This window comes from Lagenorhynchus albirostris, chromosome 20, assembly GCF_949774975.1.
Source record: "Lagenorhynchus albirostris chromosome 20, mLagAlb1.1, whole genome shotgun sequence".
In the NCBI taxonomy this organism is placed as follows: Eukaryota; Metazoa; Chordata; class Mammalia; order Artiodactyla; family Delphinidae; genus Lagenorhynchus; species Lagenorhynchus albirostris.
Genome location: NC_083114.1, coordinates 40,285,975 through 40,299,601, shown reverse-complemented (window position 1 = coordinate 40,299,601; position 13,627 = coordinate 40,285,975). Strand labels below are relative to the sequence as shown.

The 13,627-nt window shown below is 60.7% G+C and overlaps 1 protein-coding gene across 1 annotated transcript; it reads left to right on the top strand.

Moving 5' to 3' along the window:
* The first annotated feature begins 4,660 nt into the window (after window positions 1–4,660).
* LOC132510862 (keratin, type I cytoskeletal 42-like) lies at window positions 4,661–12,723 on the top strand. Its single transcript, XM_060133312.1, is given in 9 exon segments — window positions 4,661–5,350; window positions 5,353–5,664; window positions 8,473–8,555; window positions 8,677–8,833; window positions 9,982–10,140; window positions 10,701–10,826; window positions 11,032–11,252; window positions 12,240–12,289; window positions 12,413–12,723. Coding segments are annotated over 9 exon segments (1,278 nt in total). The 5' UTR covers window positions 4,661–5,278; the 3' UTR covers window positions 12,511–12,723.
* The last annotated feature ends 904 nt before the right edge of the window (window positions 12,724–13,627 follow it).

Sequence of the window (13,627 nt, the reverse complement as noted above, 5' to 3'; positions counted from 1 at the left end):
CCTTGTCTTTTCCTGTTTCTAGAGTCCGCTTCCCTGGCTCACGGCTGCATCCCTCTGACCTCTGCTTCTGTTGCCACATCTCCTTCTCTGACTCGGACCCTGTTGCCTCCCTCGTTTAAGGACCCTTGTGGTCATATTGGGCTCAACCAGATAATCCAGAATAATCTCCCCGTTGCAAAGCCCTCGACTTAGTCACACCTGCAAAGTCCCTTTTGCCATATAAGGGGATAAGGACCTGAGTCTGCCTGGCACGGGGAGGGAAGGGTTCCATCTCACCCCCGGGGGCCTTCCCCTAGCCAGCATTGGAGTCATTGATCCTTCCCCCAATCTCTAGTGTGCACAAGGACTGGGGCCAGCTGCTGTGACAAGCTATCTCACAAAGAGTTTGTCGTGGAAGCCGGGTAGCCTCATTTTGCAGATGCGGCTAAGAGAAGGGCTATGACTTGTCCACGGCAGGGTCCACATTGACCCAGGCTCTTGCACTCGGCCTTCTGAGCTCTTTTCATGAGGTGCGGAGTCGTGATCACAGATAACATGCTTCACGACGGGGGTCGTGAAGATCAGGGGCTGTGGTTCCTCCCCCACAAAACCTTGCTGGAGAAAGTGTATCACACCTGAAATGTTAACAAGGCCCAGGGCCCGGGTTCTGAGGCAGAGGCAGGGACAAGGGGGCTGTGAAACTGCCAGGTTGGGGCAGCTTCAGGGATGAGGCCGGGTTTGATGGGGGGGAGCAGGTGGGGGGCCCGGGGTGGGGCGGAGTATTCCATGGAGCCCAGGCCTTTGCACAGGCGTGCTCCCCTGTTGGCCGGGCACCGGATGATCCCATCCTGTGGTGGGCTGGGCTGTCAAAAAGCCAAGAGCGCCCCTTCCTGCCGGCGCTGTCAGGTGAAGGAAGGAGGCAGACCATGCTCAGAGCATCCCTAGACTCACACGGGGGAGACACGGCCTCCACCCCCAGCGAGCTCCCAGTCTGAGTGGGGAGATACAGCGTCTATCCTAGGAAGCCTCCACTCTGAGGGGAAAGACAAAGCCTCTCTCTCCGGGAGCCCGGGCCACACATGCCCCTGGAGGAAATCGCTCAAGAGCATCGAAGAACAGGGACAAATGAGGGTGAATTAATGGAGAGCAACCAGCCGCGCAGGGCATGGAGGGCGAACAGCAGAGTGGGCAGGCAGGGCAGGGCCCAGGGGCCTGGGAGAATGGGGTTTCTGACTCGGTTCCCCCAGGCCCTCAGTGCCCCATCAGCCTGCAGGGCAAAGGAGAGGCGGTGAGCCCCAGGTCCGAAAGGGGGCCCACCTGCCCTCTCTTCCTCCCCCATAACTCCCTGAGGCCAAGGAAGGGGGAAGGGAGGGAGGGGCAGAGGGGAGCAGCTGGTCCTGTTAAGCTGGAGTCTTCTAGCCTTGGGAAGAAGCAAGGGTTCCCTCCCTCGCTGGAAGGCCTGGGCTCCCCTTCCCAGACCTCCTCCTCACACGTTCCTGCTGGTTCTAGGCCCTCCCTTGCCCTCTCCTCCTGTCCTGGGTCCCATGGGGGCCCTTTCTGGGGCGGGGCCCTGGACATCTGATGTGGCTCTGTCCAGGGGGGCGGGCTTTCCCCGGGGGCCGAATCCCGTCTTGGGTCCACCCCAGGCACATGTTTCCTGGAAGCCAGCTACTGGGAGGTGGCCGCGTGTGCTTGTGTGGGGAAGGGAGCAGCTGGGGACCCCAGGAGTTCAGGGGGCACTGCAGGACGTCCCGCCTCTGACTCTGAATCGTGCCTCCTGGGAGGTGGCCGCCAGGACCGCTCCACGCCTCCCGCAAGCCCCGCCCCGCCCCGAGGCGGGGGGTGGGGCCTTCTGTGGAGTCAGCCGTAAATCATTAGTGGGTGGATCTGGGCGGGGCGGCACTGGGGCCTCAGGACAGAGGCTGAGGAAACCGAATAGAGGAAGAGGGTTCCACCTGAGGGCAGGTGTGGCGGGGTGAGGGTGCCTTTGCCAAGGGGTGAGGAGGCTTCAGGGCTGAGGTAAAGGGAGGAGCACCCGTGAGCTTGGTGACCTATCCTGGGCAAGGTGCCTGCAGGTGAGAGGGACTATGTGTCTGTGAGGAAAGGAGCTGACAGGCCCTAGTGGCAGGGTCTGGGGGTGGGGTCCAGTCTCTGGGGCCCCTGAAGGGTCTGGGGTCCTCTCCTCACCAGCAAAGCCAAGGTCCCAGCTGGGAGCCCACCCCCACATCCGGGCCTCTCACTTTCCTGACCTCACCTGATAGGGACCCTTTCCCTTGGGGGGAGGGTAGAGGTAGCCATGTACTCCCTTCCTGGGCCCCTGTCTCCGCCCCAGTCATGGCCCAGGCTCCCTGCTCCTAAGGACGCAGTGAACACTTACAGAGCACCTGCTGCATACCTGCCGTGCTCTGGGTTCTGGGTGGGGGTGGGCACTGTCCTAGGAAGGTGACAGTTAATGCTGGGGGGGGGGCCTGTGTAGGAGCCAAGGTCGACTGGGCCGATGTGGCGAGACCTTTGTCAACATCGATACGCATCTATCGAACATCAAGTGTATACGGGGGCCCCCAGGCCACCCTGCACCTTGCGCCTTCCATCAACCTCGTAGGGTGGGTACGGTCCTGGGGACTCTCCCCCCACACCCTATAGTCCTGCTCAAATCTGAGACAGGGTCTGTCCTAGTCAACCCGAGAGCACGCCGGCCGTCCAGCAGCCTCTAGCGAGGAGATCCAGGGCCTGTGGGGCTGGGCAAGGCTGGGGCTGGCTGGGGACACTCACTGGGGGATGCTGGGAGTTGTCCCAGCCGTCTCCCTGGGGCCTCCTCCTCCTGTCCCCTGCCCCCCGTGCTGGACCCCCGGCAGGCTGTGGGGCTGGATCGCCTCCTTTTCCTCTCCTCCTCCTTGTGGGCCGAGCTGCTGACACCCGTGAGGGCTGTGGGCCTGGCGCTGCCCCTCTGGCTGCCGGGGGTGGAGGACAGGCCCGGGCAGGAGAATTCACAGGCGAGAGGACCTTGGCATAGCCCTCCGACCGGCTCCCGCCAGGCCTTCCTCCCCTGGCAGGGGGAGTGGGCGCTGCTGGGGCCCCGCGTCAGGCCGGGCTCGGCTGCCAGCGCCCGGCTGCCCTGCCGCTGCGGCACCCTGGGCCTCGGTGTCCGCGTGGCGTCGTTGGCAGGACCTGGCCAGGGCTGTTCTGAGCGGTGCGGGAGGAGTGTCCGGGCTCTTCTTAGGCCCGCCAAAGGTGGCCATGCTTTCCAGAGGGCCAGGGAGGCCTTCCTGGCCCTGACCCTGTCCTTTCACCTGGGGAGAGGGGTTGAGCCAGGCCTGCCCTTCAGCAGCAGGTGAGGCCTCTCTGGGCCGAGGTGCTGCAGGGGCTTCAGAGGTGGCAGAGTCTCCAAAGGCCAGAGGCAAAGGGTCTGGGGGATCAATGGTGTGGAGCTCCCGAGGCCCAGACCTTGACACACAGCCTGACATCGGGGGGTGGCAGATGGAAGTGACGGGGGGATGGTGGGACCTTGGTGATTTTGGAGGGAGAAAGGAAGGTTAGTAAACTCTCTGCCCCTTCAAACTGGGCCTCAAGCCTAAGGTCTGAGGGCTTTGGAGGTGGGCTGCGGGCTGGGATGCAGGCTCTGAGAGAGGCAGAGGGTGAGTGGTGCCCTGTGGCCTGGCCCCCTCCCCAGGCCCCTGGCTCTGCTCCACATTCACTTCTCTGAACTGAGTGAGGCCTGTCTGGAGGGAGGAGATCAGTCAGCTTCTGGCGGAGGGGGCTTCCTGGGAGACTGGCTCCAGTGGGAAGGGGGAAGGTCATTCCCCGTGAAGGTGAGTGGGTGGTGCAAGGCTGGCCTCTGACCCATTCAGGTGACCCCAGGTTCTCTTGGTTCCCTTCCCCAAGACTGTCCGGAGTAGGAGGAAGTCCTCCCTGGTGTCTGGCCTCATGGAAGAGCCCCGGTGTTCTGACCTCGCTGCCTAGCCTTGACCTTGAGCCCCCCTCCGTGCCCCCAGGAACCCTGAGAACCCCCAGACTTTACAGGCGGGGTGGGAGCAGGACGAAGTCAGTCAGGTTGTCCCCTCTCTCACAGTAGCTCGTGGAGCCCCCACTCTCCAAGCAAGGAGACACCCTTGCGCGTGAGGGCACTCACTTTCTTTCCCCGTGTGTGGGCCGAGAGCCCAGGCCACCCACGAGTCTCCCTCCGCCCCTGCCTGGCCCGAAGGCCTCCCGTTCCCTGGAAGCTCCCCATTCAGACAGGCCCGGTGCAGACGCTGGGGTACTGGCAGCACATAAATCATTAGCACGGAAGCAATTAAGGCTGGTAATCTCCTGGCTGGGCATGGACGGGTGCCAGCCGACAGGGTGTGGGATTGTGCTTTGTCCTCGCAGAGGCCACACTTCCCCAGGGCGCGTCTCCGTGGAGGGGTACCCGCTGCACAGGTCCTGCTTCTCCTGCGCTCAGCATCTCCTCTGAGGGCCCCTTGGGAGTGTCTTCCCTCAGGGACTGCGGGTGTGTGTGTGTGTGTGTGTGTGTGTGTGTGTGTGTGTGTGTGAGGAGGAGTGGTCACCCTAACCCTCTGCTTCCTTCTCCCCCTCAGCCCCAGCTTGACTGATGTCAACCATCTCTCCAGATTCCCTCAAAGACCCTGGGAGGCAGGAATTACCCCCATTTTGCAAATGAGGCAACTGAGGCTCTTGAACTGACTTCCTGAAAGGTTTGGATCCAAAGCTCCCTCAGGTCAGTGGCTGTGACTATTCCCCTCAGATAGGGCAGCCCCCAGGCCAGGGGCTACGTCTCCTCCCACAGACTTGGAATAATCCCAAGAGACCTGGGGGGCTCCCTCAGGGCCACATTGTACGCGGTAGGGGAGGGTGTCCCCCGCATCTCTCCACCCTCTCCCTGGGACCCAAGAATGCTGGATGGGGGGCCAGACCAGCCCCAGGCTCTGGGCCTGTGGAGCCTTGTTCCAGGCCCTTTCTGGCTCCCGGGCTGGGTTCTCCGGACTCTCCCCAAGAACGAGCTCAGCCACCTAGTTGTGGCTGAGGGTGGAGAATCCCCCTACCCCGGGGTTGCGGCTCCAGTACCACCTTTGTTTCTAACAGACAATGGGCTGCTAAGAAGCCCTTGTGCTCAGGCCAGGCTTGGGATGCCCTCGGTGCGTCCAGCTTGAGCCCTGGGCGCCTGGTACAGAGACTGGGCTTTTGGCTCTGACTTAAAGAGCCAGGGGCCCAGCTGCCCTTTAGCCTGGCTATAAAGGGCTATAAAGGGCTACCTGGGGCCTCTGTGCAAACCAGACCCTGCGCATGACTTGTGGACACCATGGCCGCCCCCACCACCAGCATCCACCGGCTTTCCACTTCCGACTCCGTCAAGGGCCTGTGTGTGCCCGGTGGTGGGGGTTTCTCTCGATGTCTTCCATCCGTGTTGGGGGTGCCTGCCGGCCCGCCAGCCTCCTGGGAGCCAGCAGCTCTGGCAACATGTCTGTGTCCTCGTCCCGCTTCTCTGTGGGCACGGGGGGCAGCGAGAAGGAGACCATGCAGAACCTCAGCGACCGCCTGGCCTCCTACCTGGGCAAGGTGTGCGCTCTGGAGGAGTCTAATGCCTACCTGGAGGTGAAGATCCACGACTGGTACAAGAAGCAGGGCTCCGGGCCCGCCCTCGACTACAGCCACTACGTCAAGACCATCGAGGACCTGTGGAGCACGGTGGGCGCTCCCTGCCCTCTGTCCTTAGTACCTGCTTCTAACTCACACCATCCCAACTTTGGACCTTTGCCAACATTTCTCCTCCAGCCTAGGTCTCCATCCCTCACCCATTCGTTCATTCACTCACTCTCTCACTTGCTCTGGAACCCAGCCCTGTACCAGTCACTGGTCCCAGGCCTGGAGGACATCCCACGTTGGGAGGCTGTTTGGAGTTCCTCCTTTCTGGGGGAGGGTGTTTGGGGTGAGTGATAGAGGAGTGGGCAGGCAAGGCTTCAGAACCTTGACTGAGGGCAGCAGATGGCATTCAGGTATAGAGATCAGTGTGGACAAAGGCATAGGTGTGGGAACGAGTTTGGTGTGGCTGCTGGGAGATGAGGCTCAATGTCTCCTTCTCACTATCCCATTCCCCTTTGAGTTTGCCCCCCCCCGCCTGCCTCACCTCCTCCAGGCAGTCCTCCTGGATGCACGGCACTTGCCTTTTATCCTTGGATCTGGGGGTCCCTTCTGCACTTTGAGGTTCAGTCTATGCTCTGTTCATTGGGCTGATTTCACTGAGTCTGACATGTTCTCACAGCTACTTTCATTGTTGGTCCTCCTCACTCCTTCCATGATGGTCACTCTGGGGGTCCCCAAGAGCAGAGGCTGTCTCTGCTTGCAGATGCAGATTGGGGGGTGGTCCCTGAGGAAAGGAGCTGTGTCTTCCCACTCAGACTGGAAGCTTCCAAGGGGAGATATTTCTCTAACTTAGTCTGATGGAGGAGGCACACACACACACACACACACACACACACACACACACACACACACACACACACACACACACACGCTATGATCTCTGTGAACGTGACCTTGGCATTCTGTAAACACAGCACCTGGGTCTTCTGCGCAACCTTGCCCCTGGAGGGACCTACAGGGGTGCAGCCTCCAGAGGCAGGAGAGAGGTCAAAGAGGTGCAAAAGCTGGGCTCGGGAGAGCCGGACTTGGGGCTGGCTGGCCCGGGGTCAGCCCACTCAGTTTCCTGGTGGAGAACCAGGCCTGCTGCCCGGCGAGGGGCTTTGCCTGCTCCTGCCCGGGACCCAGTTCCCCAGGAAGGGAACTCCTGCAATTGCCCACTGGAAGCAGAGCTACTGGGAGTGCCAGATCATATACTGGGCTTGATCTGGGCAGCAGGGAACTCAGGGGAGCCCTGGCGAGTCAGTGTTCCTGAGCTTCGGGGTCGGCCAGCTCCTCACCGCCATCCCCCAGTGCACTGCGCACCAGGCCTCCGAGTCACTGCCCCTCGGCGGTTTTTTACCGCTGCCCCCTCGCTGGACCCAATCAGTCTCCTAAGCAGGGAGGCGGATGGGGGCCTAGTCTGCAGGTTGCCGATGGGCCTAGTGAGGCCCTGGGGCGGGTTCAGTCAGACTGGCTCTTGGGTTCAGTCTGGAAATGGAGCCTGACTCAGGGTGCCTTTTCAGAACTTAGGGCCACGAGCGGGCTCTGAGGCCCAGGATGAGTTTACTGGGGCTGCCCCCTCTTACAGCTTTATACTTCAGCCCTCAACCTTAAAAAACTCCAGATTCTGCTCAGCTCATCTGCCGCCTCCACCGCGACCTCCTCTCTGCTTCCTCTGGGCAGTGTGGAGGGGCCTCCCCCTCCCCCCAGCCCCATGGCCTTTGACTAGAGCCTCTCTTAGGTATTTCTCCCAACAATAACGACAGCAGCAGTAATAATAACCAACCCTCTGCTCCTTCCAGAGCCTCTCCCTTCCCTGTTGTCTTTTAAACCTCCCAGATGACCCTGTGGGAAAAGAAAACCTTGCCCTAGGTTTGACGTGGGGCCAGCCATAATATTATCAATTATTTAATTAATCGTTTAATTAAACTAATGTTTCCTGGGGGCTGACTCTCGGCCAGGCACTGTACTCAGGGCTGGGGAGTCCAAATTGAAGGAGACAGACATGAGACAGGGCCTTGTTCCTCTGGAGCTCAGAGTCCAGTGAAGGAGAGAAAAAAACACACAAAAAAGTCACAGAAAAATGTTGCACTTGGGAGAAGTACTGTGTAAGAGAGATGGGCCGAGGGGAGGTATGATGGGGAAGAAAGATCCAGACGGGGAATCAAAGAGGGCTTCCTGGAGGAGGTGGCAACTGAACCTACAGGTGAATTAATTTAATTTAATTTAATTAATTAATTTATTATTTATTTATTTTTTGGCTGTGTCGGGTCTTCGTTGCTGCGTGCCAGCTTTCTCTAGTTGCGGCGGGCGGGGGCTGCTCTTCTGCGGTGCGCGGGCTTCTCATTGCGGTGGCTTCTCTTGTTGCCAAGCACGGGCTCTAGGCGCGTGGGCTTCAGGAATTGTGGCACGTGGGCTCAGTAGTTGTGTCTTGCAGGCTCTAGAGTGCAGGCTCAGTAGTTGTGGCGCACGGGCTTAGCTGCTCCGCGGCATGTGGGATCTTCCTGGACCAGGGCTCGAAACCGTGTCCCTTGCATTGGCAGGCGGATTCTTAACCACTGAGCCACCAGGGAAGCCCTAGAGGTGAATTTAATTGGGGAAAGATGGAGTGAGGTCCAGGCAGCTTGGGCAGTGACCCTCATGGTGGGAGAGGGGTGCATATGGGTATCTTTCCTGGCACTATGGTTACCTATGCCTGGGTATCATGCCCCCACCCCTTGTGAGCCCCCCAGCAGGGTGCTCAGAGGAGGAGACCACAGGGACCCTCATCTCCCTCACTCTGGCCCGCTCTCCAAAGGGCTGCAGGAAGGGTGTTGCAAGGTCTTCCTGTGGCTGCCCAGGGCGCTTGCTCACCAAGCCCACTGTGTCCCTCAGATCCTGGTGGCCACCATCTACAATGCCAACTTGGTGTTGCAGATTGGTAATGCCCGCCTGGCAGCCGATGACTTCCGTACCAAGTGAGTCTGGGCCTTGGGGACAGCTCAGGGGGCTGGTGGGGGTCTGGCTCTCTGTGTACGAGGGTGTCCTAATGGCACTCCATGGCTCAGGCTTCCCTGCCTTCCCCGCTCCCCCGCTAAGGTATGAGATGGAGCTGAACCTGCGCATGAGCGTGGAGGCCAACATCAACGGCCTCCGCAGGGTGCTGGACGAGCTGACCCTGGCCAGAGCCGACCTGGAGATGCAGATTGAGAACCTCAAGCAGGAGCTGGCCTACCTCCGGAAGAACCATGAGGAGGTGAGGCCAGCTCGGGAATGCAGGAGAAACTTGCCTGAGAACAAGCAAGGCCGGGGCCCCCACATCTTCCTGGGCCGGGGCCACGCTCTCCATCCAGTTCCCATCTCTGGTGGGTTCCTGGCTCTGACCCTGGGAGACTCTCATTGGGCCCTGGTTGAGGTCTGGAGGGCCCTTTCCCCCCAGAGATACTTCTCTGTCCCTCGAGGCACTGCCTACCGTGTGGTGGCAGTTAAGTATCTAATGAGTGAATCAGTCTAAGAACACACAGCCTAATTATTATAGTTAATTGTAATAGTGATAGTCATAACAACCACAAACACCTGCCCAGCCCATTATGAGTGTTTCACAGCAAATATCTCAGCTGATACCGACAGCCTCACTGGGAGAAAGGAGCAAGTTCTTCTCTTTACGAGTGAAGAAACCGAGGCTCAGAGAGGTTAAGGAATTTGTCCAAGGCTGTACAGGGGTGGGGCTTCCCTCAGGTCTGCCTGAGCCGTATCCACACCCAAGCCTGACTACAGCACTCTGCCACTTCTCCCATCTCCCAGGGACCCCAAGGCTCAACCCAAGGATAGGGATCCAAGACCCTGCAGGGGGACTAGTGAACCTTGTGGCTTCCTTCCCATCCGACTTCTGGGCTGGCCTGAGCTGAGGGAGCCTAATGCCCGAGTAGCAGGAGTCCAGAAAATGTCTCTACTTGGCTTTGAGGCTGGCTATAGGGATTGCATCCCCCAGCAGATTCACCTTTCCTAGTGAGGTCTGACTCCCCCAATACCGACAGGGTGCTGCTTTCCCCATGCCCGTGCTGCGTGGTTGGTGACGGGGGGTGAGGTGGGTAGTCAGGGCTGGAGTGAGGTTGTCCTGGCTCATCCCCCACCATGACTGGGAGTTGCCATCTCTCCTGGCCCAGCACACACCGGGACTGGGCAAAGCCCACCCCGCGAGTGTGTGTTGGGGGAGATTGTTGATATCCACAGCCCTGCATGTTTGAGACGTGATGACATCCACCTCCACCTTCAGGGTGAGGAGCTGTTGGCCTGTCTGTGTCTGTCTGTCCTCTGCACCCATCTCCCCCAGACAGAGAAGGCAGCCCCAGGGACTCTTCCCAGGATGGCCCTGAGTGAGCTCCTGCTTAGCTGTCTGCCCAGGAAGTGAATGCCCTGCGAGGCCAGGTGGGTGGTGAGATCAACGTGGAGATGGACGCCGCCCCCGCTGTGGACCTGGGCCGCATCCTGAATGAGATGCGCGACCAATACGAGAAGATCACGAAGAACCGCACGGACGCCGAGGACTGGCTCTTCAGCAAGGTGGGTGGCCTGCGTGAGCAGGTGTGCACACGTGTGCGTGCACACGCCGTGTGCTGAGCACATGTCGGAAAACTTACAGATCCACAGGCTGTGGATTCCCAGCTGGAAGCACCTTTGGAAACCAGGGGACCAACCCCTCACGTTCAGGGGGACATCGTGAGGCTCAGAGAGGCCTTACGCTCACACAACCCCTCACCGTGGCCTGGGGAGCAGATCCAGGTCTCCTGATCCCACTAGGGTTCTCCCAGCCCGGGCATTCGTAGGTAGGTGTGTGTTTGGATGCAGACTCTCGTGCCCCCAGGAAGCATGCACGGAGCAGCTGCAGTGCCCGGACAGTGACAGGCACAAAAAGAGTAAAACCCAGGGCCTGCCCTAGAGTGGTACCTGCAGTCCAGTAAGGAGACAAACGACCCCAGAGCAAGGTGAATGCTACAAGTTCCAGGATGTGCAGGCGGGCTTGGGGCCCTGCAGAGGCTGGGGAGCGGCAGGTCTAGGAGGTCAGGCCCCTGCCCCACCTCTGCAAGCCTCCGCAAGCCCCTAGGGCCCGTCCTGCCTTCCAGATGGAGGAGCTGAACCGCAAGGTGGCCACCAACACCGAGGTCCTGCCGAGCAGCTGGGCAGAGATCACGGAGCCACGCCGCACCGTGCAGAACCTGGAGATCGAGCTGCAGTCCCAGCTCGGCGTGGTAGGGCCTCTGTCCCCTCCTTGTCCTGTACCCGTCACTCCGAGTGGGCCCCGCCTCCTGGACCCCCACTCGGAGAACCAGAGACTGCCTGCCCCGCCTGCCACTGCACACTCTGCCCCACTTACTAACCCACCCACAAACCCACACACGTGGGGCCCCCTTCTGGGGGCTCGGTCTCCCCAGCCACCTCCACCTTGACCCACAGAAAGCGTCGCTGGAGGGCAGCCTGGCAGAGACCGAGGCGCGCTACGGGGCCCAGCTGGCCCAGCTGCAGGGGCTTAGCAGCAGCATCGAGGCCCAGCTGAGTGAGCTCCGCTGCGAGATGGAGCAGCAGAACAAGGAGTACAAGATGCTGCTGGACGTGAAGACGCGGCTGGAGCAGGAGATCGCCACCTACCGCCGCCTGCTGGAGGGCCAGGACGCCCAGTGAGTGGAGGGCTCCCTGCACCTGCTCGGTGGTCTGGGTGGCTTCACCCAGGGAGGGCCAGCACCCGCCGAGGCAGGAGGAGGTGTGGAGGTTCGCAGGAGGTGAAGCTGAGAACACTGGCTGGGGTCCCACTTGATGGAGTAGGCAGTGGGGAGCCACGGGGGCTTTTGCGCAGAGAGAAGTATGGTCATCAAGACATCTTAGAACATTCACTCTGGCTGCAGAGGGAGAAATGCATCCTAGGGGCGAGGGTGGGGTCAGGGAGACCAGTCAGGAGGCTGGAGCAAGGTCGTCAGGCTAGAGAAGACCTGCCATAAGGCGGGCGAAGGGCAGGGAAGGGGAGGTGTTGCGCCAAGAGGATGTGTTATAGCTAAAAACAGCAGGACTGGATGCCTGAACGCGGGGGCGAGCGTGGCTTGCAGGCGGGACTCAACGAACGTTTGCGTTAGCACATGAAGTGGTTAATGATGATCCTGGCTTTCTGGTTCCAGTGATTGCGTGGTTGGTGATCCCATTGTCTGGGATGGGTGGCGATCTGGTTTGGAGTTGGGTGGGTGATGGGGCCCTAGTGTAAAGGGGCCGAGGATGTTCTGAAGTCTCCATGCTTAGTCACACATTCCAGCTTTTTGCTCTATGACGATGGCTAAGTCTATCTATAGTCTAGCCACAGTCTCTCCTGCTTTAATTAAGTTTATTTGTTGGGCCCTTCAGGATATGGAGAAACCACTTGCTCAGCTTCTCCTTGTAAATCCCTGGTTGGCCGCAAAGTGCCTCTGGGCCTTCCCCTTTCCTCACTTCTGCCCACTGGGCCTGTGCCCTTTGACCCTGTGGTTGCCATTCTTTGCCGTATACTCCCTGCTGTGATTTCTATCCGATTTGCTGGGACCTGTCTCCCCTCGGCCGGGGCCTCCCCAGCTGCTCCTCCTCCCTGGGGGCTGGGCTCCCAACCAACACCACTGGGCTGACAGGTCCCCCTTTCCCTGCAGCCTGGCCACCCAGTACTCCTCGTCCCTGGTCTCTCAGCCCACCCGGGAAGGTAAGAGCCTGCCCCGTCCTGCCCAGGGCGGGTGGGGAGAGGCTGAGGACCCTTCTTTGTGGGAGGCTTGGGGAGGGCCTCCAGCCTGAGGTTCCCTGTGCCTCCCTCCTCCTCCGCCCGTAGCCGTGGTGACCACCCGCCAGGTGCGTACCATTATAGAGGAAGTCCAGGACGGCAAGGTGGTCCCCTCCTGCGAGCAGGTCCATCGCTCCCCGCACTGAGGCCCCGTCTACCTGCGACAGCCCAGCCTCCAGGGTCAAGGGGCAGCCATTGCCTGCAGCTCCCAGCACACTACTGCCGTGCCCCAAGTGCCCGTCTGGGCCACCGCCCAAGAGCGGTTGCCTTTCTTTATCTGCTTCCCACAGCCCCTCACCAAGGGGACCTCCTTAGTTTGCCCCAGTGACTGCAATTAAAGCTTTGCTTGAAGTTCAATGCCTCCTGTGGTTTGGTCTGGTCTTTGGCTTGGGCAGTGTGGGCTGAGGGATGGGGGGACAAGGAGAGTCTGCTGAGGGTTTGGGGCTGCTTGACCCCTGCTAACCTGTTCTGCCCACCCCATCCGGGCCTGAGGCTCAAAGGAGGGAGACGGGAGGCTTGAGGGCTGAGGGGTGGGACAGCCCATCAGGTTGGGAAAGTTCCTGAGAATCAGCCCCTGGGTCCCCATTGACTGTGGCTGGTCCCTGGGAGGGCCCCATAGACTTTCCGGGGAGCCACACCTGTTATAGCCAGCTCCCTGTCTCAGCCTGGGGCGGTACAAGGTCAAGGTCGGAGGGAGAGGGGCTGGGCAGGGGGCTTTCTGGAGAGGTGGTCCAGGGTGCTGAAGCGTGCAAGGGATGGCAGTGGCACGGCCAGTCCAGGAAACCAGACCGGCTCTGTTGGGCTTGTGGGTGTGTGGGGCGGGGTGGCCCCTCTGCATGTGAGCATGGGTGGGGGGGCGTCCTCCTTGCTTTGGTGGCTTAGCAGCTGCTGGGCTCTTGGGGAATCTCTCTCGGCTGCTGACAGGGGCTGTCTGGGCCTGTCTGGGAAGTGGAAGCCATTGGCAGTCTGAGACATGAGCACATTCCGCCCACTGGGCCTGCTGGGACCCTGGAACTGAGGGTGGTGGGCAGGGCAGGGTGGGGCTGTGGGGCAGGCACCTGGCCCATCCTGAGGGGCCAGGTCAGGGGATTGGGTGGGGCCCCTGGGGGAGACTGCAGGGGAGGGGAGGGGAGGGGGGAAGGGAGGGGGAGGAGGGAGGAGGGGGAGGGGACGGGGGGAGGAGGGGAGGGGACTGGCCAGGGCCGGGGTCTCAGGAAGCCCCTCTTCTTGGGCAGTGTCCTTTAGTTTTCCAGCTAGCTGGGA